Source organism: Oreochromis niloticus, linkage group LG19 (genome assembly GCF_001858045.2).
Source record: "Oreochromis niloticus isolate F11D_XX linkage group LG19, O_niloticus_UMD_NMBU, whole genome shotgun sequence".
Lineage (NCBI taxonomy): Eukaryota > Metazoa > Chordata > Actinopteri > Cichliformes > Cichlidae > Oreochromis > Oreochromis niloticus.
In genome coordinates, this window is record NC_031983.2 from 20,884,718 (window position 1) to 20,911,675 (window position 26,958).

Sequence of the window (26,958 nt, forward strand, 5' to 3'; positions counted from 1 at the left end):
ATTGGTAGATAAATGTACCTATTTATTGGATATTGAGGGCATTAGTACCAAGAAGGCACGGACCAGACTTCATTATAACAAATCTTTTTTTTTTCTTCTTCTTTTTTTTTTTTTTTTGAACAACAAGGTGACAAAAAACATTTTTACCTGCAGGGCGATCCTTTCACAGAAAGGATTATGGGCACAGACATACAGACTCTTACAAAGTGTAAGTATGACCATATAGCAGAGCCAAAGAAGTAAATCAGGAAGACTTTAAGGACATGGGTTATGAATGTATGGCTATGTACCTTAACACATGCTGTTTTAATATAAGAAACATTGCTGTCCATCAAAATAGACATTTTCAGTTAATGAGTAATTATATAAACAGTTAAAGAACAAACAGTATGAAATATAGAAGTTGATTTAATTACACAGCTTTAATTAAATCCATGTATTTGTTATGTATTGCATAAAAATCCTCATTGATGCTGTCTGATAGACTGTGTGAAAATAGCGTTTGTAAGCGCAGGACACTTAAAACCACGATAAATGAGTTTTAAACTCTCAGCTAACGGTTCTTACACTGCACGTGTCATACAGGTTGGCACAAAAAGTCGCTGGAGTATCACCACATTAACACCTCGCTTTTGTTTGCTGACTGCAACAAGAAAAAAGAAGAAGAAAGAGGGCAGGAGGTGGGGTTAAACTGAGGGGTTTGATTTAGCCAACCCCAAAACTTTCAATTTTAAAATGGCAATGAACAGTTCCTACACCGTCATGTTGAATGAATGTGAGCTGGCAGGTGGATGGACTACCAGGATAATTGTTCTTTGTGTCTTTTAGCTAAGCTAAGCTGTAGCTTTATAGCAAAATGATCCTACATTATAAAGCAGCGTTTTTTTAAAAAAATTCATGATCCTCAATATCTAAAACTGAACATTTACACCATTTTCTCCTCATGTCATGATAAAAAAAAAAAAGAAAACTGTTGATCAAAAGCAATAACTGACTGACCTCCTGCTCTCAATCATACTATTCAGTGGGGCAAAGAAAAACGGAAAAATGAACCCAATAAAATAGTTTTGAAACATCGGTTCAGGGAAATAGTCTCCATTTCTGATGAAAAGATGTCACTCCACAACCACCTGCCTTACAATCCGCAGTGGAAACAGTGCCACTTCTAGAGTATTGAAATCTTGAGTAACGGTCGCATCTCTTGAATCAAACCGACAATAAAACCTGTCTTTCTTGTTCAGAGCCACATGTCCTTAATACTGTCACCTACACTGGCTTGTAATACTGAATGACTTTAACCTTACACAGATTAAGTGTGTAACATATACAGTTCATAAAAAATACAACATATAAATTGATTTTTAAGAGAAAAATGTAACAAATTCCAGTTTAAAACAAAAGCTGAAACAAAAGGATTTGAAGAGTCAAAGGAGAATGTATATGTATGCGTCAAAGTGTGGTTTGTTTTGGCTGACAGCCAGCCCGGCTCCATTTTCAGGCTAGATTACAGGGAAACTTTTGTGGCCGCAATCTCAGAGCGAGTCAGAACACGTAGGAACTCACCCGACCTCATTCCTCCTGGGAAGCTCGGCTGAATTTGACAGGACACAAAACATTGTGAAATCCGGATATTTTTAACATTTAATTGCTGAAAAACTAGCTTGACCTCTGTGTTTATGTGTGTGTGTGCACGCAATGTTTAAAAAAATAAAGCAGAGCTTGAGTTCTGATGGCTTGGATCTAAGGGTGAAGATGTGTGATTGTCGAGGCGTGAGACTGACACCTGCATAGTGTGATAAAGGCACGTCGGGTTTATGTTCAAATTATGAAAAAGTCCAGTCTGGGAGGGTGAGGGGGGTTGGCACACTCCACTTCCAGTTGAGGTAAAATGAAGTGGTGGAGCAGAAGAAGAGAGGAGGACGGAGGCATGGCCGCTCTCACACAGAGGATTGTAGGTCCATGTTCCCTCCCTGCATGACTGACATGTAATGTTCTGCCACACTGGATGCAGAGACAGATGTAGTTTCAGTTTATTTCCATCTCGTCTTTGGTTTGTAGCTCAGCGTGATTTCTGTCCTTTGTGTCCTCCACAGAAGATCTTTGAAAAGCTTGTCAGGTGCATTAATCTGTCTGCTGTAAACCTACATGCACAAGTCTTTTGATGACTTTGTAAAGAAGCGGATCAGTTTGGAGGAGACTGAATTAAATAAAATCTTCTTTTTTTTTTTTAAAGATGACACAATCCCTTTTGTTTCTTTTGACCTTGGGGTGCAGTTTTTTTAGTTCTTTTGAGCCCAGTGTTTGTTCTTAAAGTCTGATTTTCAGACAGACCATGTCTATTGATTTATTATGTGTTATGTGAAACATCTCGAGTGGTGCTTAAAAGGGGCAGCTAACTTGTTGCCAGTTTACTCATCGCTACTATTTGCTGCCAAGAATAGAAACCAGCTCTGCAGCGCTCCTCTCATCTCGTTCCCTGAGGCCTGAAACATCTCCACGTCTGACGTGGAGGAGCGAAAAGGGCACCCTGAGGTCGCCTACTTTGTGCTTCTGTCACACGACAAACTCGGGAACCTCATCGCTGGTCAGGTCCAGAGAGAAGTACTTGTTGGTTCTCTTGATGGGAAACGGGTGCTGCTCACCAAGCATGCCGACACGTTGATCGGCCAGGCCTTGATAGCCGCCACCGCCGCTGCTGTCGCTTAGCTCTTGAGCGCAACCAAATGTGTAGCTGTGGGCGGTGTCCTGGCAGAGCTCCGCCCACTGCAGGCAGTCCTTCTGATAGAGGCGGATGTCGTCTAGTGATTGGCTGTGGCGGTCAGTCGAAGACTGAGGCTTCCTGCAGGCAGACGTCTGCATGGAAAACAACAAATCAAATTTATGGATAAAAACACAGACAATTAAACACAGAGAAGTTATTAAGTGTTTCTTTATAGTCACTCTAAACCCTCTGCTTTACTTCCTTATGACTTGTTTTCTAGACAAAGTAAGAATGCAAACTAAAAACAAACAAAATGCCTCCACAGATAAAAACTGCTTTAACTACCTGTGGCAAAGACTCGATGCTCTGTCCTCTCATTTTGACGACAGTCTCAGAGGAGCTGGATGTGGAGGAGCTAACATCTTTTACAATCAATCCTGCAAAAAGACAAACTTTTGAGATACATTTTGCTACCGCCTCCATAAAATCAGACAGGTGGCGTTAAGTAATTTAACTCATTCAACTTTGGGGCTATCTCCCCTGACTGCAGAGAAACTGTACCTGAATATCCGTTGGTCTGATCAGGTGACATCGTCAGCATGTCCTCAGTAATGTGGATGCACATCTCCTGATCCAGGGCCATCTCATGAAGCTCCTCATAGTCTTTGGGGTCATCCACCAGCATCTCAATCTCTGCAGAGTAAAATGTTTCTGAATTATTATCTGAAATAAACAAGTCTTCTCACTTTCTCTGCAACAGCATGACTGGAGTATGATTACTGCTTTTTTTTGTAATATCAAGTCCCATAAATCTAGCAAGCCATCAGCATGTTAACTCTGATCAGGCAGGTCTTACAGCATTTTATTTTGAAAACTGAAGATAAATTACTTCCTGTGGATTCTTATATAAAAAAGCAAAAACTTTATGAAATGAATCTACCCCTATACTGTATCGTTGAAGGGAAATTTTACCTGGACTCTAAACGCACAAAATAGATAAATGTAAATACTCATACCTTCATCATCTAGGTTGCGTTCCTTGCCGCTGCTCTCGATGCCAGAGGTGTGCGAGCTCCCGTGACTGGTTGTGGACGAGCTGCAGGTGCGCAGGGGTCTGTGCGGGGCCTGGCTGGGGGCCCTGAAGCTGTCCGCCTCAATGCCGGAGGTATGCGAGCATGTCTAGTTCAAGAGCATCGCTGATGTATGACTCCCGGTACTGCTTCTTCTCTGAAGTGGGGAAAGAAAGAAAGAAAAAACAGGTAGTTTTTAAATATCTACCGCAAACAGACTTCTGTTCAAAATGCTATATACATCTCAGAAAACAAATTTACGTACTCCAGGCAACCAAAAAACAGGAAGCATCAGCTCTCTTTTGACTCATATTTCTGAAGAAGTACCTGATCAAAGGGTGTTTACTGTTGATAGAATAATTGGCGCCAAATACCTTCGTTCTCCTCCAGTCGACGGACTTGTTTGAGAACCGGCTGCAGGTTCATGTAGAGCCGGTGGCTGTTGCTGAGCAGTTGCAGGAGGTGGCGAGACCGCATAGGACATCCTGTGTAGTAGATAAGTTTACGAGCCGAGGGAAGACCGTCAGGAAGGATTTCAAACTTCTTCCCCTGAGAGTGTGGAGGGAGGGGGAAAAAGAAAACACATGAATGTTGATTACAGGACTCTGTGATTTACAGCAGTTAGCAAAACATGATTATGAAATTGGAATGTGAAATTGTGATTAAGTGCCAGGGAGGCCTGAAGGCAAGCATTAGCCAAAGAACAAAGTCTGTTCTTGAAAACTATTTTGTAGCTGAACACAAAGCAACAATCACTTCATGAATCTGTTCTTCATTTCCCAAACCATTTCTCAGCAGTTTGGTTGTTTTTCCAGTCAGAGGACATATTAGCTGGATGCTCGGAAAAACTAAAATGGTGGGTTTGTGCCTTCTCCTGCGCCTTTTGGCAGAGGCTCGACACAATAACAGCTGTCTTTAGTGTCAGCAGGGTTGTTTTCAACACAGACCTATAAACATTTCTGCAAGTGTTTAGGCCCTGACCTCGAGAAAATGCAAATAGCTATGCTTTCGGACTACGGGACAGAGCATTACTTTATTTAGACAAATACTTTTAAAGAAAGCTGCTGAACTGAAGTATGTTTAGTGGTTATTGTTGGTTATTCAGCTTTCGAGAAATAAGCTCATAAAAAATGAACTGAGGCTTTCCCACAAAAGACTTTTCTGTGAATAAGATTTCCTCTTTAAATCTGTGGGAGAGGAGAAAAACTCTGGGTGGGAAAGTGCGAGAGAAATTTGCTGCCATCCTTCAAACTGAGTATTTATCTTTAACCTCAAACTGCTACTCTGCAGATCCAAGAAGCCACCACTAAAACAGTGAAGTCGTACTGGGCAGCAGCCAGGTGTGAACGAGGCGAACTCGGTGAGTCCAAAGAGGAGGCAGCTGATGCTGCTGCATTAAATCTCTACTCTGTGAACTGTAGTTATTCTTCCCAGGCAATGCTTTTATCTTAAACCTTTGAACCATCCACTGTTTTGTTTGGTTCGAGCTCCTTTTATTTATAGGCAGAAGGGAGAAAAATGGATAACAACCGCAGACTGCGTACAAAAGATTTTATGTGGCTGTCACATCAGCTGTTGGTTTTGCGAGGTTCAGGTGTGAAGTCTTGAATGGAACATTTTAGCTGTCTGTATGTGACAAGTGAAGAGTACACGCTCTTGAGCCCTTTTTCCAATAGTACCTAACTGGATCAGCTTGATGCCACTCCGGCTCCACTCATTTTCCATTACAATCGAGTACCACCTAATGTGCGAAGTGTCATTACAGCAATACAGCCAAACGTTTCTTGATGTCTCCAAAAGTTGAATCTGTTCATCTGGACGTAGCGTTTTGTGGGAGAAACGTTTCGTCACTCATCCAAGTGACTTCTTCAGTCTCAGCTGACTGCAGGTTTCCCCAAACCTTATAACCTGCAACCTTTCTTGATGTCATTTGTATGCGTCACGAACGCTACAACAAAGGTGGGCGTCGAGGCGATGATATACCCGCTGCTCGGTCTGTGGCTTTTGGTCAGACTCAGGGACGTTCTTTCTGTGTAGCCATTTCCTTTGTTGCTGGGTTTCAAGAATAGCTGTTTTGATTTTCGTGAAGTTGACTCATCAAACAACGCCACTGACTAGCCATTTGGTGGCATGAAGTCTGTTGACGTTACTTGGATCGCTTGGAACCCTGGTCGAGTAGGTACTAAAAATGTACCTGGCGTCAGGTACGATCGCCTAATGGAAAACCCTAAAAATCATCTCAAGCTGTTCCAAGCCAACCCGAGTAGGTATTAATGGAAAATGGCTATTAGGGTAGTAATTTGTCACACGGTAGGCCTACCCTAAACCACACACTAATTCTTTTTTCCTTTTTCATTCTAATGGGAGCCATATTTTAGAAAAGTAACATCATCTTTTATAATAAGACTTAAAACTAGAGATTGAGATCATTAGCTCATCAGGAAAGAGTTTATTGAGGCAAAAAAGCAGGTTTGTATTCCCACAGCCATCTATACAAACACCCTGCCAATATATCAGCCAGTATCAGTACTGACAGCTGATAAATGAAAATTAGTAAAAAGAAAAGAGGAGATGGGAGACACGCTCCTCAAACATTCTATGAGTGTTGATGCTGCATCGTTTGTTCAACAGGCATTTATCTTTAAGTTGAACTCTCTGCAGCAGGTCTATGGATGATTAATATGAAGAGGGAGGTGTGGGATATGTTTGGTTTTGATTATGACATCAGTATTTATGACTCTGTGAGGGGCGACTCTTTTTTTTTTTTTTTTTTTTTTTTTTTTTTTTCTGTTTAGTAGAATAATATCTCAGTCAGGTTTTAAGTAGGCAAAAATAATCCGACACCCAGAAGCAGGTATAGTGGATGAACAGCTTGCGTGACAGTAACTCTATTCAAGAACAAACACACACAGCAAAGAGCAGACTGGTGTCGAGTGGCAGGTTGTTAAGAGGTTTTCAGAAGCCACAGCTTTTCTTGATCTGTGCACTGTACATGATCGGGTCATCTAAAGCTGCTGGACAACTTTCTTAATCGTTACATGAAAAAAGACCTCCCGAGCAGGCCACACACATTGAAATCTCCCAGCAACACCAACAACTCCTCATACAGACCAGCATCAACCAGAGTAGTAGCGAAGCAAAAGCTGGCCTGAGATCCAAGAGCACAGGACATAAGGGCAATTACTTAATTTCAGCTTTCAAGGGGAGGAGATGAAACGCTCACTGGCTCAAGAAAAATCTAAATGCAACTTATTACTTCAGAAAAACCCAGAATTCCACCCTGTTGCATTAGTGAACCAAGAACATACTCTACCCTTCCTGCTTTAAACTTTTATACAAAAAAGGGGGAGTTTTAGCCATTCGGAAAGCCAAAATCCTGAATCGGAAATCCCCCTAAAATCATCACAACATCTGGTGCTTATTGACCCATGCGCCCCTGTGCTTGCATCCTTCTCTGGCTTGCCTGTAGCTGCAGAGGTGATGGCAGCAATGCAGGATGACGTGACTTGCGGGTGGGGTGGAGGAGAAAGCCTGTTATTCAGAAGAAGGGTGGGACAGGGCCTTCAGAGGCTTTTTGGGTCTCAGTCAAACCACAGCCACGCCACGGCTTGTTCGCTGTCACGACGGTGTAGATGGCAGACGCAAGAAAACCACCCAAAAAAACAAGACTGTGGAAAACAGGAAGTCTCCACCGTGAACTGTGCAGCAGATATGACGGCTGCTTACTCCAAAATTAGACCAAACTAAAACCCAGTCTGAGACCAAGACCTTCAACTTTCTGGGACAAAGAAACCACATTTCTCAGAGACCTTACAGCCTGTAAACTCTGTCTCATTGTATAAAAACAACAAAACAGCCAAATTTAGAGTCACAAGGAGCCCATTTTTTTGTGTAACAGCTGTGATGAGCAATAAAGACCTCTCGGGATTGTGATTAATAACAGACTGGCAGAAACTGTGAAGCCGTCAGGAGTGAAACAGATATACAGTAAGCTTCTCTGCTCTCCTGCGATAACAGAAACCCTATGGAAGTAAATTGCTGCAACGCTCAGCTTAACAGCAAGCTGACTCAGAGCAGAGATGAGAAGATTTAACAGGATTTCCTTTACAGAGCACAGGGACCACAGTGATAACTGATCAAAATGGATGAATCGAGGGACATGTATATCATGAAACAGAAAATCCTGCTGCTCATTAGATGAAAAAATGCCTGTAGTTTACAGTATGTGGCTCTGCATGTGTACGTGTGCAAGGAAAGTCTCTCTAAATCCCTGATTAGTTCCAGAGGACTGGGAGGACTAAGATAAAACAGCCGCAAGGAGGAAAGAATCCTTCCGTAAAAATTTCCGCGACCCTAAGCAGGAGCCAGGCTCTCACATACATCGCCATAAGCAAGGGGATGTTTGTGTTTCATCATCACGGAAATTATTTTTCTTTTTAAATCCAAAAAAGTAAATTGCAGGACCTGTGAAGAACATTTCTCTGGGCTACGTGTTTTGATGAGACATCTGACTCACCACAAATACCAGTTTTCCCACATTGGTCCAAGGGAAGTCGTACAACAGCTGCCTCACAGACCCAACATTCTGCAACACAGAAGCAAAAATGCATGGATGTCGACTTATTACAAATCAAAGTAAACAAAGAATGTATATTGTATATTCCCTGACCATTTGGTGAGTGGCTGCTGGCTGTTGCCAGGTGAAACTGGTTGTAAACAGGGTGCTGCACCAAAAAAATGTTGTGATTGCTTTGGTCACTAGCAATTGCATAATTTCACTGCCACTATAACCGGTATAAGAGTCTTCACAGCAAAGTTTGCATCTTCAATGCAAAATTCTGGCAACCACAGCAATCTGCTTGCAACCAAAGCAATCACACAGAGGTGATTGGTGCAGAACTGTATACTGATTGGCAAGCAACTTCCAGCAACCACTTGTCAACCAGTCAGGGAATAAACATTTTTCCCTTGCTGCCTCTGGTTGCCAGATGGTCACCAAGTGGTTTCTAGGTGTGATTCATGATGACAGCATACATGAGTCATATTAAGTTAATGTCAAGCATGAAACCTTATGAAAGGCACTAAAGGCAAAACCACCTGAAATCTGAAAATTTAAATTACACTAATAAAGTTCAATATTTTTGGAATACTTGGTTTCATAAATTAAACCAAAAAAAAACAAAATAAAATTTGGGACCTGCCTCTATTAGCAATTAAGGATTGGCAGATTTAGGTATGATTTATTATTTCTGGATATGATTTTGTCTGGTTATGTTATTTTGTGTTAAAACACCTAACTGTATGTATACAAGAATACAAAAAAATAGCTATGTTGATTTCTAATTAAGGAACTGTACCTGGAATATTTGAATACCACGTAAAGTCAGGCCCAATGTAAGAGATGCTTCGACTTCTTTCTTGTCCTGTTGAAAATATTAAGTTACACGATAAGAGGAGGAAATTAAGGAGAAAAGGCTGAAATCAAACCAGCTGTCCATGCATATAATCTTTGCTTAGCCATAACATAACAATATAACATACAACATATCACTATCTTGGTCAGAAACTAGATTAGAGGCATTTTTCACCTTGTAGAGTCTGTAGTAGTGGACTGTGACATCATCAAGCTGGGCGCACTCCTTGATATACTTGAGGTGTGCCTCTGAAGCCGTGAGAGCGAACTGGTCTTTGTGCATGTTTGGGATATGCCTCAGAATGTACTCACGGCCTCGCTTGGCTATCACCTGAGTAAGGAGAGAGAGAAGTGGGGGAGAGAGGGGGGGTAGTCGTCAGGCTTGGCTGCCCTGAAGTGCTGAGTTATTACAGCCGACTGGCGGCTTAGGTTGATGAGGGTGATGAAGCTGCCTGCCGCAGGGCAAACAGATGTCAACCTAAAGAGACTGAGTGAGAGCCAGAGGCAGCAACCGGAAACACACGCGCTAAGCTTTGTGAGCCCCTTTTTGAAGATTTAGTAAGCTTTCTAAGCACCTAAATCTGGGCAAGATTTACAGAGGGTAGCGTACGCTGTTCATTTCCAACAATTTCCTGTCACTGCTGGCTAGGAGTAGTGATAAGGAGGCAGGAGGCTAATGACGGGAAGTGGGGCAATCGGATGGGTGTGGCTGCCATATTCAGAGGGATGGCAGTAGTGGTTGGGGAGGCAGTGATGCCAGAATAGCCACGTCTTGCATGCTTCTACAGATTTGGTGTTTTTTTTTTTGTTTTTTTTTTAAAAGTGCGTGTGCTACTTTCAGGGACAAAAATAAACTGAAGTGTTCCAGTTCTCATTATTTTCCATGCTAGGCTATGGAGCTGTTGCTAAGTGTTTGGTCAGCATGACTAATGGAAGGTGCTAAAACATATTCTACACCCTGCAGCCCAGGAACACTGCTTGACAGCCTAAAATCTCATTTTAACATAATGCCCACTGTACCTGCAGCTTCTCAGCTAGTGATACAGCAGTTTATGTGTTTTTCTTTCAGTCTTATATTATATTAGGACATAAGAGTGACTTGTTGGTTTCCGGCAGGCTATCCACATAATGATCTGACAGCTTGTGTTTCCAACTTCTAACATCACTTCTAAGATTTTATGCATATGCCAAAGCTTTCCACCAGATGGCAATTAAATTAAGATACAACTATAAAAAATGATTCTCTTGTCACGGCACTCAACTTTACATTTTATGCATCTTTTAATACCGATATACTTTATACTTTGAGTTGTGCACATGTTGTCAGTCACTCCTCACATAACATAGCATCACCTAATGCATAAGAAATATAGTCTTATAACCACAGAAGTCAAACAAAAGCTATGCAACAAAACAATTACTTTCATTACATATGAATATATGTAATGAAAGTAATTGTTTAAAATACTTAAATGGCTATCATTTGATTAAGAGAGACTATACTTCAACTTCTGTATCTGATACTAAGGCAACTAACTATCAGTCATAAATTCAGAACAGCCTGTGAGCGTGCAGGATAATAGTCATTTATCTTAAATCATAACTTAGGTTTGACATACAGTACGTTCCAAATGCAGTACATGTTAGACAGACTCACCCATGGGGGGAAGTACGCTTCAGGTTCAAAGTATTTCCCAAAGTGCTTGTTGCGTTTGAAATTGCCGAGGTCAGCCTGCAGGGCGAAGGCTGCCAAGAGGAAGTAGGCCTCCTCCCTTTGGATACACTGAGAGAGAAGCACCTGTTTCCTAAGGTGCCAGTAGTAGTAGTACCTGGCCACCCGATCGCTGCAGGGCAGAAAGAGCAGATTCAGCCAGCTTCAAGGATAACTGGGGCTAAACAGAATGATCTTTGTGGAGTCTATACAAATATCCTCGTTATTCACACATATAACTTGACTCAGCATGCAAATAAACAAGCAAGAGGCTTTACTGACCTGATCAATCGTCCATTCTCAACATAATACTGAGCTCTGAAGTGAATGATCATTGGAGGCCCAAACTGATCAATGCCCTGCAAAAGCCACATGTGGAAAAATTTGTTTATTTACTACAAACAGCATCACTGAACAATTATAATCAATCTACAAAAATGAACTGGATCAACTCTATAGAAAAGGAGCAACAGGTAATTACTTCATAAAGTTTTTCTAATACTTGGGTGTGAGAAAGGAAGCTCATTACCACTCTCATGTTGACCAACTTGGCATTAAGACTGGCATTAAACAGCTAGCCTGGCTAGTGTGACAACCTAACACAGCAACTCCCTGAAGTCTCGTCTTTAGACTGAGGTTTCCAGGTGTGGTACCATCCTGGATGTACAGACACTATTGCCTGTGCACACAGCTGTATCTGGTGTTACAGCCAGAGATTCTGCACAAATCTCCAGGTGCATGCAGTACTCTGCAAATGTTTTAAACACTTTATATGTTTAGAGCAATACCACTGACAGGCATGTGATCCAAATTCATTCTGCAATATGACAACTGTGAAGGAAAAAAAAAGCCAGTAGACTGATAAAGAACTCCTCTATCTTCAGCCTCGAACAAGGAGCCTTACAGCAGACTGATCCCAACAGAGCCCTGAACTTAACATCACAGTTGGTCTGCGATTACATGAACAGGGCAAAGACATTAATACTGTCTAAATCCAGAGAACTTTGGTGAGCCAATTTTACACATGAGCTCTAGACAATGTATGGAGGATTAGGCAAGGATATAATCCTGATACCGTGCAGAGTTGCTCTTTCACATATGTAGGAGATAAAAGGAAACTTTGAATCAGATGCTTTGTAATCCATTTGATTTTGGTTAAGGATTTCCCCACCTGTGAATTCTCCAGGCAGCTACTCTGTTAACCTCTCTATTCTGGGCCTTGGTCAGATAATTACAAGATAAAGTCAATCTAATGTCCATACCTACAGATTTGAACTTGTATGTTAGTACATATAGCTCCTCTGGATCCAAAAAGGTTCAAGGCTTTGAGCAGAACTGTATGCAAATATGCCCAGGGTTTTTAGAAGGTAAGCAAGTAGGAGGTAAATTATACCCATCTGACAAGGAATTTTAATTGTATAAATCATGCAAGTCCAGGTAGAAGACCCTTGGTAAATCCTTGGTTTTGATTTACATCTCACTGTCTTCTTCCAATTTCTACTGAAATTTGGGAGCCCAGCAAAACCTTTCTTACCTTGCTTGCTTCTCTCTTCCATTCTTTGGGACAGTACTTGGACAATTTCTGATCCAGCTCCATATAGATGTGCTCATTATCTGCAATGGGAGAGAAACAGCTTTAGCCCAGGAACTCACTGTCTGTGTCATCTGTGTGTGCACACCTGGATACATACATATATGCCTTTGTGTGTGTTGCTCAGAAAAATCACCACTGAATGAGCCCAGTTCAAAGACTCCCTCAGAGCAGTCACATCAGACAGCCTCTGAGCTTCCCTTTGTACTCTGAGCCTCCCTCTCATTCTCTTTAACTCACGCTGTCATGTCTTAATCTTTTCCTAAAGTGACACCCTTCATAAGCTGCAGCCTGCTGATCTGACAACTCTGGGCTTCTATACAATGAAAACCAGCTGAAAAGCTAAAAGGGACATAAAGAGCAGGAGCAGAGCCTCTATGACAGAATGCCAGCACCTATTTTTATCAACATTATAAATATACCTGGAATTTGAGTGTTCGTTTACATGACTTGCACTTATAAAGTCAGCACATTAAGCAGCAGCACATTATTATAATTGCCAGAATACAAAGACCCATTAAAATTCTTTGTTTCCACATTGTTAGATTTCAAACATTTTCCAAGAAAATGCTGGTTTTACTTGGTGACAATTTGAGATCTCCACAGCTAAGACTTCTGCCGCCATTCTATTACTATTGAGCCAATTTATGTTTGGTTTGTGGCACTTGAAGAATCCAAAAAATATATCTGAAATACCCAAAGGCAATATCTGTTTCCAGAAACAATATTCCTATTACCAAGGACAATCTGCAGATGTATTTTTGTGGTTGCACATTGGTGGAAGTGGAAATGAACCAGGGGTTAGTGGGAAATGTGTTTTTTTTTTTTTTGTTTGTTTGTTTGTTTGTTTGTTTTTTGGGTTTTTTTGCATTTGTGTGAACTGACCTATAAACTTAATTTTGTGGCCTATAATGGCAATATAAATAGAGAAGGACGCCATTTCTGGCACACTGTGTGAATATACGCTAGAACCACAGAAATCTTTTCTCTATTGCTGAAAACATTCACAAATTTTTATTATTTTAAACCACAGATATTATCTAAAACTGAGTCTGGTGAAGATAGTCTTGTCAGGGGGACAGTGGGTGACACACAGGGAGTGGGTGGCCGCTGTTTGCCTTGGGGATTTCACGCTGTTCAGACAAGCACTTCAGGAATGTCCTACAATCAGACCCTTTGGCTCCGGCTCAACTGACCTGCTGTGCCGCGATTGGCTCATCTGGCGGGCAGCTGTCTGAAAACACCGCCTTTTGCAATTTACTCTCCCTATGCAGCTGCCTACAACTGTCATCTGCTGTCTGCCACACCATAAAACGGACACAGTGACTCATTCCAATAGGACAACCCTCGCTGAGCCCCATCACTGTAAAAACAACTTTAGCTTTGCCACACAATGGGAGGCAGTCAGGATGAGGAGGCCCTGGTTCCTGGGCAACGGCCATGACAGATAGGTGAGAGATGCTACTTTTAGTACTAAGGAAAGTATCTGTCTGGTTACACTGGTTTTATGTGGCTCCTGATGACAAGCATACTTTATGATCAAAAGTACTATTTGTATATAGACGCTAAGAATAATAATTCTGACTGAAGAGATCAACTTTGAGCTGCACACAACAAAACAGAATATAGATACCCCTAAATGAAAAGTAGTCTTACTCTGAATAACACTGAGCCCAAACAGATGACAGTCCTTCAGCCTGAGGAGGTCACACACCTGGACCAATAGTTCCTGGCACAAACTTTTCACCTGGGGAGGAGATGTCAGGACAATTATTAGTGATCGCAAATAACTGCAAACCGGCGATGTGTTGCATTTATTCTGCACTGTTATGAACCACTACAAAGACCTGGGGCATGCATGAGCAGCACTCTGCCCGCATGTTTATCATCCTATGACATCTTGTGCAAGCTTAAACATGTTTTGGCACCATGGTGTTAGCCACCAAACACAGGAAAATATAAGCAGATGGGTGATTGTAGATTGAAATTAAATTCTGGATCTTTTAACTTGAAGAGATTTGTGAACTTTCTGAAATACTGACTACAATTTGCAATGAAATCAAAACTTCTCAGTCTGTGTGCTTTTAGGTATAGTTCAACAACCTTATTTACTTTGACACTTACAGTTAAACCCAATCCCAACCTTAAGCCAGTGGCCGGTTGCACCAACTAGTTTTTACTAAGCCTGTACCAAGCAGACTTAATATGCTCTCCGAGCTTGTATAACTTGATATATTGTCATTTTCATAAGGCAGTTTCACCAGTGGTGAAATAAGAACGTAAACAGAGCTATCCAGTCTGCAAAAGAACACAGTGAAAGGCTGAAAGACCTACTGACCAGGCCAGAGACATTTCTTTGGAAAAAACAAAACAAAAAAAAAAAGATCCTGTAACGGTTGTTTTTGGAAAGAACTACCTTGTTTTTCCTTGCTTACTTAGCATGGAAAGCACTGGGATCAATCAGCTGCTTGGCTGATAGCTCTTCATTAAGTGTAAATGTATACCTCAATCAAAAGTCTGGGACTTTCACAGTTCAGCAAACAGCTCTTTAAAACTTATTCTAAACTCAACATGATGTGTAACACTGTCTTTAGTGTTCTAGGCTTTATAGAGATGATTTTGACTTCATGCCTGCTCCTGAATGGGTTAAAAGCTTTTCATTTAGATGGTGTTATGTCTACCTCTGAAAAACAAACCAGGCAGCTTTAAATCAGGAACCTACGAAACAGACACCTGTTTTCCGAGATAAGAAAACAAAAGGTAGCTCACCTAAGAAACACCTGGCACAATCAATGACCTATGTTACTCTGAGGGGTAAAGCACTAAATAGTAGAACCTTCAGACAGAACTGAGCAGTTTGGTCATTGACTTTCTTTATGCTCGCCCACAGACTGTATATAAAAGATGTGCATCATCTTTATGTTTCTAAATCTAATCTAGAAAATAAAGCTGTCTGTTTGTCAATTAAAGCATTTGATGTGCACTACATTATTTTATTCATATGTATTTCTTTACCTTAAAAAGTTTTTATACATCTACTCACATTAACTATGACATTCAGTGTGTCATCATTGGGCAAAAAGACACAGACACAGCGGCGGTCCTGCATGGTTTTGTTGTTATGGAAGTTCAGTTTGTTCATCTTCGTGTGGCTGAGACGGGACAGGCTTCTTCGCCTGCTATCGGGCCCTCCGAGGACCCACCTCCACCACCGACCAGACCTGCTTCAGCTGTAGCCCGGTATAGACGCACCTATGGGCTCAGCGGGCCAAGCAGTGCTCACAAGACAGGGCATGGGGACCCGAGCTGTAGTCAGCCACTGTGGAGACACATCACAGAGAACAAAGGACTTGATGTTAGTACAGTCTGATTTATGCAAATGTATGAACTATAAAGATGTGCTCTGCAATGTGCGGAGGAGGCATGGCCGACATTTTTTTAAAAAAATCTGAATTTGTTTGAAGATCTAAATTATTATTTAAAAAGAGCAAAACTGTACTAATGAAGTCTGACAGGAATGAGAAATATAAGATAAATAAGGAGGGGAAGCACTCTTGTTCATTTCCATGTATATGTGACACCATTTCAGAAGACTATAAATGACTCCAGGGGAAGCTGTGGAGGTGGGTCTGGAAGGAACTGATCACATGTAATGCTGGGTTAAGGAGATACTAAGACACTCGCACTCCTATCCAATTTCAGTTTATGTCACCACCTTTCTTTTCAAAAACAACTCAATCTAGCTGCTATTCTCATCTTTGACAAATGTAACAAACTGCAGCTTGAATAGCTGTCTATAAAAACCTAAACAGGGCACTGGATGTTGACTGGGCGTCTGACTGTGTTGGCTCTGTGAGCCAACCAACTCCACATTTCCCTCCTGGCATCACTTTTGTCAACTCATTCAGTTCTGTTAAAAGCTTTTGGCTGTCTGACTTTCTTGAATTTTTCACCGTCTGCTGGAATCCAAGTGCAAGAGTCAGACTGTGGCAGTGTGTGCTCCATGCCTTCTTACTCAGTTGCCTAGAATTAAAGTCGGAAGATGCTGAGCAGGAAATACAAACACTAAAAATATTCCTAAACCCTCTCATTTTATTTTTCAGCAGTATTTTCATATAAAAGGCCAACTCTAACTTTATTCTGTGTATGAACCTGAAGTCAGGTCATATAAAAACTGTACTGATACTCTTTTTGATCAGCAGTGTGTTCCCTAGTTTCTTACTAAGTACTATAAATAGCAGTCTCTCACACAATAGGCACACCAACAGCTTTAACAGCTGTCCTGTGAGCAGCTAGTAGCTCACAGCTTGAATTGCACCTAAGGATGTGTGAGACCTTCAGAGGGCATGAAAAGTCGCAGACCAGACCAAAGAAAGTTTGAGAACAATCAGTACAGATTATCACTTCTTCCTGTTTAAAATCACTTAACTTGAAGGCATGTTGTCATTAAAAACAGGCAGGATGGATAACAGAGAGGATCACATTACCATGTGAGAAACTATTAGCATTTAAAAGGATGCAGTTAGATAATACAAGATTCACTGACAGGGGGTTCAGCTTAAAGATTCAGTAAGCAGTACCTGCATGCCATAAACACTGCAGTATAAGCATTTTAGTACCACTTATAAAAACTAAGACTGAGAGAAAAAAAACAGTCTTAAATCTGTAAATTCCAGCTTTAACAAAGCAAGCACCACTGAAAACAACCCTGAAATTACTGAACTGATACCGATAAACAACATCCTTAACTGTAGGACTGCACTTCTGCAGCAAAGTCACTGACCATTCGTACGCCTGCTGTCGACATATAACACTGCTTTGTTTCTGCAGAGACAAGGGGCATTGTGGGTAAAGCGGCCATAAATACACATACTGTTGACATATAGCATCAGTTCTCATTAAAGCCGGTCATTGGGTGTGCAGTGTAGCAGGCAACCAGCCACTCAGCAAAGTCAGCTGATGAGCCATGACTGGGACAGCTCCCTGCGCTGCTGCTGACCTTGACTAAACCTGCAACTGCACTGCGCACACACAAACACACGTGTGTACAGGCAGACAAAATTAGAGACAAAATTTACAGTAAGAGCATTCATAAGGACACACACTCACACTGGGTATGGTCCTGGACTCTTGCAATGATCATATGTCAGGTGTTACTTCAGGGCAGCTGAGCAGTGGGAAGGCAGCAGGGTTAATTAGACATGAGACCAATCTAACTGGATAGCTACTCTCTATCATTGTTTCCTCGTTGGAGCACGAGTGATTCAAGTGACAGACACAATGTTTACAGAAAATACCATGCTTAGCCAGAATGGCAGTGCATGGAAAATAAAGCCAAGGCATCTGTACATACATTAAAAAATACAGTAGGTTTTAATTTACATTACAGGTTAGCTTCTGATTTCTCCCAATCATAGCAGTACTATAATACTAGAAGCATGCTTTAACTACAAAAACACTTGAAGAACATAGTCCTTCATTCAGACCAATGTTCCATCTCACAATAAGAAAATAATTGAAAGCCACACAAAATCTGAATGACTCCTTCCTCTGTCCGTGCCTCACCTCTCTACTTAGTTTCATGAGATAAGAATGGTTGATTTTCACCTTATGTTGCTGGCAGACAGACAAATGCCAGTGAATACACACTTGTGCTGTATGTCTCAAAGGCTTTATACGGTAAGTGGCAAATATTTAACAAAGTTATGTGGGAAGTTTAAAGTAATAATTTAAATGTCACATAATCATTCAGTTTGCGACACAGAAAATAAACAGCTGCTGAGATCAGAAGGGTTGCAGTGGAATTGCATATTAATTATCTGTGATATTGTAAAGTTAGTAACAGAACAACCTCCACTGGTTGACCAACCACAGGTCTTGCAGTCTCCACATGGTAGCACTGCACTCACCATAGCTCTGTCTTGTATTTAAATTTTTTGGTTAAGGTGCAAAAATCAAGCAGCTCCTCAGGGTGCCTCCATATGAAATGTTGTGCAGTGAGTGATGATGGAAAGCAGAGGGAGAAAAAAAAGCAAATGTCACATCTTTCATACTACCCATTCATTACACTTTTACATTTTTGAATGGTGAAAGCAAATGCCTCTAATATCAAAGACAGCGGTAATGCAGACATGACTGCATTTTGCCATTACTGATGGGTCCGGGTCTATTGTGTCATGTTTGGTCTACATGTGACACATAACTACAGAGTTGTCCACCATGACATTGCACTGGTCCTTTTCATATATGTAATACATAAATTTACTGGATTTATCAATCTGCTAAATTGTTCTTCAAGGCTTTAATCATATATAACCACACAACAGTCATGAAGACAGCTATTTTTTTGCTCCATACATGCACAGTACTTACTGAATCTAAGCTGAGGTAGATTAAGCCCTGTGGTGTGTTCAAGGGGATACATCACGTCTTGTAAGAGCGCCATAGTAAGTTTTATGGAAATGTGATCAGGGTGCTGCATTAGACATAAACCATTCAGATGGCGTCATATTAATGGATAAGAGTGTGTGTGTGTGTGTGTGTGTGTGTGTGTGTGTGTGTGTGTGTGTGTGTGTGTGTGAAGGGGCCTACTGGAAAGAGAGTGCTGGATAATGAATCGGATGCTGCTTTCAATCCCCTTCTACTGGATTGCAAAGTGTGATGCAATGCTCAAGTCCAACTAAGCCAACACCCGCACAAAAAGCGGCCAACTGCGCTTCCTCCTGCCTTTAAGTCTAAAACAGGGATCCTGTCAACGTGGCAGGGTCAGGCATGACACCGAATCCCACACTGAGATACAGAGCAAGGCCTTCTGCTCTTACTTTCTCATTCTTTCCCTCCATTGACATTAGAGGAGTGGACACTTCCAAGTCTTACAAAGATCCAGGAACACAAGAAGAAGAAAAACTTCCTCTACTTGGAAAAGGAAGAACACACTCACTGAAGGAGGCTGTCACTGTGCTGATTTAAGTGTAGCTTCAGGTACAGCATATGTCAAAGCTAAAGAAAACGGAGAGAAGAAGAGTGGATATATATACACAACAAAGAACGAGAGAGCAGGCGGGAGGGAGCTGGAACAAGGCAGCGCTCAGAGCTTTGGCATGAAAAAAAGAAAAAACTGCTGTAGTCAGGAGAATTCCTCACGAACATCTGCTTCTCATTCCAACAATGGCGGCCTTTGATTCCCGATGCACACAACGAGCAGCACCGCCACAATCCTCTGACAGCCTCTGAAAACCTGGAGTGGCACACATGCACTGTAATCCCTCATGTGGAGCTAACCAGAAAAAAAACTGTCAAGCCAAGTGAGCTAAGATTTTCATACTTTCTAGTTACTGTGAAAACTTTTTGGTACTACTTTTAAGAGAGATTCCCAGAAAATATAACAAATACAAATGAGGTGCTATTCTTTGTCCAATATGACAGTGAACTAAGCAGGGTTTCAGACTGTTGTGAAACGAAACAAAACATCTACAAATGACACCTTTGACAGGTAACTTATTTATTTGTAAAAGAACCATATAAAAGCACCACAAACATTTAAACTGCAATAACTCAGAAGAACTTCACAAATATTAACTAAAATCCTCAATTTTAAGAAACTGAAGCACCATGAGGTCATGATATGCTATCCTCGACATTTCTTTTCTTGGGATTGAACTTTAGTCAGAGCTAAAAATTCTCCACAATGGGGTATGTGTGAGGAACAAAAACACAAGACAAATTCTTATATTATACAGACATGTTTCATGGGCTTCAGATGGTGCCCTGGCTGAAATATTTAAAGGGCACAACTTTTATAAATAGCTCCAATGACTTAATTCGACTAGGAGCTGATCCTTTTTCTCTCACAGTTCCCTGCCAAAAGATCAGTTTATGCAGCTAACAGGAAATGTTGCTGAGCTGACAAGTAACTCTAAATCATATTAGTCACAAGATGGCATTAACCTGAAGACTAAGACTTCCCATCTCTTCTGTTTAACTTGCTGATGGACTAAATGAGAAGCAGAATAAAAAATGCTGGTGGTGTCCAGTGGTACCACTCAGCCCCATAGTAGATACACCCGTGGTATGTATTTCAAAATCCTATGTCACCTTGTTCTCGAGTTATCGCAATCATAAGAGTTTCAGAAAAAATTATGTCTGACCTCTAACCTTGAGGTCAACGTCACTGAGATTCAAACTCTTCTGAGAATTTTTGTAGATAAATCTATGCTATCAATTTCAGACGAGATGACTTCCTTCTTGAGTTATTGCATTCACAAGATTTTCTGAAAGCTTGACCTGAGATGTGAACTTGAATTTTAGTAGATGTACCTGTGGTATCGTTTTGAAACTCCTACATCGCTTCGTCCTCGAGTTTTTGCATTCACAAATTTGGTTGTCCATCTTGCCTGCCCACCTGGTAGGGTAACAACAATAACCCATCAGCCTTTCAAGGCTGAGGGACAGAAAGGCATAAAAATTATGCTAATGGCTGACCTACTTGACTAGTGAAACCATTCCTTTTATGGTCTAAACTTCTTAAGTCTTAAACCTGCATTCTTTCAAACAGCCAGCAGAGGGAGACTACTATGGCTCCAAAAAACACTTGAGGTTGCACAGAAGTCTTTGTGACTTCAGTAAACACTTTCCTGATGAGTTTATGGGCTCAGTTCATATTGACAACATTAGCTCTTCCAAGAGTTGGCAAGAAGAACTATACGGTGTATGCTCATTGGCTAACAACCCGTCAACCACAAGTCATTTGCCAACGAATATGTGGTTCCTCAGGGGTGGATGTGTTATCCACCCCTCAGCTCAAGGCTCTAAGCAGGACTTCACAAACCAATGGGAAACATCACGGTGGCTACACCCACCTGTCTATGAGAGACACACACAGACAGTTTTCCGATGCTAGGGCTAGTGAGCCAGTCAGACCTACAATACACTGGCTGAAATGCTGCAGTGCACTATTTTCTCTTGAGCCCTTGACCACAAAAATATCTAGCAGATATTGTGTGTAGACTGTCAGAATTCCTTGTCTCCTACCACCCAGCTTGCAGAGTATAAACAACCTTTTGGCTCTGAGCAAAACTAGCTCTGAGAACCAAAACCTAATTTTGGCGATTTATTAAAGGTTGGTGAAATGTCTGATTAAAATTGAGGCAAGTATTCACAATGCAGACAAATCTAGCCCCCACTCTAGAAAATATTTTGTCCCTCCATGCCAGTAGATGGATCATATTAAAAAAAAGAAAAAAAAAAAGAAAAAAAGATATGATCACATGACCTCTAAATTTTTAGGTGTCCTCTTGGACTATTCTCATGCTCAGTAATTGCTGAATGTCAGATCTGAATACAGGACAGCACTGTATTGCTGTTACATAATTCACAGAGAAAAGTCAAGGAATAGGTGCCCTCAGGGTAAACTACCACTCAACCAGTAAAATGCAGTTTCAGTATATAGCAGCCATTACTTGAATCCACTTGGGTGGTGAATTTTCAATGGCGACATATACATATATTTTTAGGATTTTAATTTTAAAATCATTTTGCATCTAAAATTTAGGCTGGAGTATGCACCCCTTCTCAAATTTCTCTCAAATGTCTGTGCATATTTATGTCAGACTTATGATGTAATTGCTTCACCTGGCACGGGTTGTACTGGGCCTCATTTCTGTTTTATTTTTTCCAAGCAGTTCCACAGAAGGATGTTTGTTGCCTTTGGCTCTGCGTGTTTCTCCTGTTTGTTCAATGGCATCTCATTTCAAAGTGTCACACGCACACACACTTTACTGGTCCAACACCTGGTAGGTAGTATCTTCTTTTACTTCAGCTCTGTTAAAAATTGCATTACTGCCACCTTTGGAAGTTGTAGCACATTGCATCCTACAAACCAGCAGTAAAAACAACATATTTCATATCATAAAACAGTTAACAGTTAATATTTAATAATATTAACTATTTAATTTATATTTTTAGCTTAAAAATTTAATAATCACAAAGATACCCGTCACCTCTCGTTGCTGACTCAGGATTTATAATTCATAAGTCCTGTGTCATCATTCTACTGTTGTTGCCAAGGTTAAATCATTTTGCATTAATAACAGTATGCTATATATTTTCAGGTCCTTTGAATTTAAATACACTGGATTAGAGTTGGCTAGGTTTGCAAAGTGGCGACATGTGAAAGCACACAATATAAAACCTTCTCTTTCATCTTGTAAAGTTAATTAATATGCTTAAAGTTAAAAGAATGTCCAGGTTTCCTTGTGTTTGTCTTTTTCCCTTGTCTTAAAATAAATATATTTTTGTAATCTGTAAATTGATTCAGAATCATCACATCCTTCACCGTTTGAATATGCCACTTTTCTCTCTTTCTCTACAACAAAAATTAGTAACAGAAAGCTCCAAGAGAAAAGATTCAGGGAGTTCTCAGTGAACAACTTAAGCTCGGCTGCTTTTATGGAAAAACTGCTTTAACAGTCATAGCATCTGGCATCCATGTGGCTCTGAGGAAGGACTGAGAGCTCGCACACATATCTTACACTGCCGGCATTGCCAGACATGTTAGGACAGAGTCAGCAGTCGCTCCCTTCCCTCCCCGCCCAGCATTTAATCTTGGACTCTGCATGAGTAACCTCACAAACCTAGCAATCGCAGTGCAATTCACCACAGAGATGTCAACCCGACCATTACGTATGCTTGAAATAGCACAAATAGCCTTAAAGGAGAGGGTTAAAAAATGAGCTGCAATTATAACAAAACCCCAACCAAAACCGGTTGTTTTGTTTCAAGCAAAGTGCTCCATTATAACTGCATGAAAATGTTTGTACAGGTGATCTAATCTGTTTCCTGTGTGCAACTACAAGGACTGTCTTCCAGTTGCTTACACTGTCACACTAGGGGAGAACCACAACACTGAAGTCTTTTTTCAGTTTTGTTTTTTTTTCTCTGGAAGACTGTGCGGACCTCCTGGGCACCTTTTTTTATTTTTTTTTTTTATTTTTTTAAAAAAAAGGAAAACAAGAGCTCTAACCCGATCACCTGGTTGCATGCCAGCTACGAAGGGCTCTGAAGCATGAAAATGACCTCAACGGAAAGACAAAGTAAAGATAATTGGGCCAGTCTGTTCAGCCAACATCAAACCCATACAACACTTACAGTTGGAATTACATCATAGCATGCTGAAAAATAAATACACTTTTTGCTAACGGTATTCTTTAGTTTCTCACTATCCGGTGTTACTGACCCACCAGTGGTCCCATGTCTCTGTAACTCATCTCACAATCAGTCCTACCAAAAATCAACAAACCAGCCTTCAGGAAACACCAAGAGCAGCATTGAGAAACAAGCCAATAATATCCTCACGGGATGCCGGCAGGTTAAATCTCTCAGGTCCACTTCCTCAAAAAGACATGAGCTTCACTAAAGAGCCCAGCTAGCAGAGGAAAAACACAATCCAAGGAAGAAGGACATGGGAAGACAAATGCAGGAAGAGCTGACCCATTTTTTCCCTTCTATCTCCTTAGCACACTTGAGCTTTTCAGCTGAGTTTAAAAAAAAAAAAAAGCATACCACCCTGATGTTTTTGCTCAACACTGGGGTTTGTCCTGTCAGAGCCAAAGTGTGTTCATGACTCTTGAGGCAATAAAACCAGTCAATTGTGAGAATCACAAAGGTACATAAACAGTTTCTCTGGAAATTAGGTTAGTTTAAAACTGGCCTTTCCTGAGATACAAGCTACCTGGAGGAGCTATCTGGGCTAGATAGTAGAGAGTGATAGCAGCAGAGAGCCGAGGGCACCTGTATAACTTACAGAAAAATAGATTTGAGGGTGTATACACCCTCACACTGTAGACACTGTGCAGATAATACATGCAAGATGGCAAGAGATAAAGTTTCTCATACTTCATGGCAATAACAGTAATTTCACCCTTTCTTGTGTATGTGTATCACATTGTCCTGAAACTCAAACACAGTTTCACCTTATCTTCTAGCAACAAAACCAAGGGCAGATAAAGAGAAGAGGCTTTTTTAAACAAGCTTCCTAAATGGTGTGACAATCCCCACATCGCATTATGTCATGCTTCTTTAGGAGAATTTGCATTGCAAGTTGACAGCTATGTAAAATACAGGTAACAGGTTATCTTCAGTTACCTACAAAGAACACCACAGGAGTTTTCCTCTTCAGCTTTGTTACTATATGTAGGCGTTTTGTACTCACTGCAGAGATTTAGTATCAGAGAAAGCCAGCCCCAAGGCTAAGGATTCAGTTGAGCTTCTGATGCTTAGTGTAAAACTGCAGAGATCATTGAAAGCTTCAGAAAAACAATCAGTAAAACATTCAGTGAAGTAATGTCAAGTGCTGTTTATGGTTTTATAACAGAAAGGTAAAGCTAAGGGTAAAAGTTTTAGAAGGAGCTAAAAAAACACAACAGAAAACATTACACTCATGAGGTTTTAGTGCAGTTAGAGAGGGGGAATTGCCTTGTGAAATTATGGACCATCCCATCACACATTCCTACAGACTTGCATGAATGAGTCACCCACACGCACACACTCCAACCACCTTTGTTCACTCATTTCCTTTTCGCTTCTAACACCAGCACTGCTCTTCCCGTGCAGACAGCACCTGCACTATCCCCCTCTCCCATTCACTTTGCTGTGTATGTACTATACACCACACTGAGCCAAGATAGTGTCACCATATCAAAAACATGACTTGTTTTTCTTCCGTTCTCCCTTACAGCTGGACCAGAGACCTGGATAGCAGGTTGTATTTGGGGAATGGTCCAAGCAAAGTATCTGAATAAGCTGCCATATGTAGTGGAGAGATTTCCTAACGTTATCAGGGGGATCCCCCTTGCCTGACTATGCTGGTGTCTTCAGAGGCAGCCAGCGTGACAAGTGCAGTAATCATCACTGTGCAATGTTTATGCATTGTGCAACAATGTTTATTACATTGCATTAATGTCCCTATTAGAGCTTGGCAAAGAACATGAATGACAAATTAGTTAACATCAGTCCAGCTGAGAAAGCTTCATTTCTGCTTTGGCTTCTTCTGAAATGAGGTCATTTAAATCAGGAAACGGACAATAAATCAAGGACCCATGCAACATTTTTAGCTTTAAATAGGCAACACCTTTCCATAAACAGAATCCATGGATTCCCATTCTCCTTTGTGTCTTGATTGCCCTTTGGTCTAATATTAAACAGAGGGGGGAAATTGCTGGCATTCCTGTGCGCTAAGACAACAACTTTGCAATTTGCTTAAAAGAACACAAAAGGGGGATTTGAAGCAACGAACAACCGGGATAGGACTGCAATGGGGCACGCATACTTTTTGCCATTTACGTCCCCACAGTCACACGTGTGGGGTATTTACACAACATTAATAAATCCTGGATGTTAGTCATTTTACTGTTAAACTGGACTGGATAAAAACACAACCCCCAAAACGAGATATCCGCTTCTTAATGATGGGACCAGGTTTCTGGTAATGATGACAGAAGATGGGTGAAGACGTGCAAATAATATAACTCCTCATGTACCCTGAACAAGCCGTCTTCACGTCGTGTAAGTAAAGGTAAATAGCAGCGACTAAGTCCACGATACTCATATTTCAGGGCAACATTCCCAGTCAAATATCCTGGCAGCATCCCAGTTGATGAAGCAACGCAACTAATCTGCCCAGACTTTGCGGCAACGAATTCAAAACTGCTAAAAATAATAAAATAATTTAAATATATGAAATGAAGTGAAACCCACTCCATTTGAACATCTTAACCCCGGAGAAAAGACGCCACAGCCCTGTTAGCTAAAGTCCTAACCGTTAGTAATCCCCCCGCGTTAAGTCATAAAAACGGCTAAAGGTATTCAAAGCATTTGGCCGGCGATGTAAAACTCACCTTTTAATGACAAACCAAGTTATTCCCCTTTGAAGTGGTTAATCCAAAAGGAGTTTTTCCGAAAAGAAAAAAAGAACAAGAGATCCACAGTTTAGAAGGACTTCAGTAAGTTTTGGGGAAGAGTAGTCATTCGGCCGCCTTCGGCTGGAGCCACACTGTCCGCGCTGGAGCTCCACATAGGAATACATGTGCGGTGAAGGGACGAGTGAAAGGAGGGAACCGGGATGCAGATGTGGATTTTCTGTTTACATGACCCAACAAAATAAAGCCAAACGACTATCGGCAACATATGTCAATATCCCAAAAGTATACTTAGTAATGTGCCCGGGGACAGTTTATGCCTGTTAATATCGAGAATCGCCGCGGAGCTTGTAGTGCATCCCCCCTAACAGAGGTCTGATTTGGTATCTTCCACGGCCGCCTCTCATTCCATTCCTCCCAACTGTGTAGGACTCAACTCTGCCGCATTAAATTTGGAAGTCGCAGCAGGGAGATCGCGATAAAATAGTAACGGCGTCGTTCGTATGTATTAAAAGCCTAGCTCAAAAAGTTTGAGATGTAGGGCAGTTTGTTTTATTTC

At 41.1% G+C, this 26,958-nt stretch overlaps 2 protein-coding genes across 5 annotated transcripts in view; one reads left to right on the plus strand and one right to left on the minus strand.

Moving 5' to 3' along the window:
• On the minus strand, positions 1 to 26,734 carry frmd6 (FERM domain containing 6). The gene is given in 15 exon segments (XM_003442866.5): positions 1 to 2,853; positions 3,047 to 3,138; positions 3,263 to 3,394; positions 3,718 to 3,875; positions 3,877 to 3,928; positions 4,146 to 4,320; positions 8,288 to 8,356; positions 9,129 to 9,194; positions 9,360 to 9,515; positions 10,842 to 11,028; positions 11,178 to 11,254; positions 12,430 to 12,509; positions 14,143 to 14,233; positions 15,530 to 15,805; positions 26,379 to 26,734. Coding segments are annotated over 14 exon segments (1,734 nt in total). The 5' UTR covers positions 15,629 to 15,805; positions 26,379 to 26,734; the 3' UTR covers positions 1 to 2,553.
• The window catches only part of LOC109195984 (uncharacterized), a 98,445-nt gene that overhangs the window by 6,002 nt on the left and 65,485 nt on the right, over positions 1 to 26,958 (plus strand). For 2 of the 4 annotated variants that reach the window (XM_019348887.2, XM_019348891.2), the window contains exon 2: positions 5,062 to 5,131. In XM_019348887.2, coding sequence (XP_019204432.1) covers positions 5,062 to 5,131 — 70 coding nt within the window. Of the gene's footprint in view, positions 1 to 5,061; positions 5,132 to 7,127; positions 8,282 to 22,166; positions 22,278 to 26,958 lie in introns of those variants that run through there. The other 2 variants (XR_002057418.2, XM_025900903.1) reach the window with 2 other exon arrangements.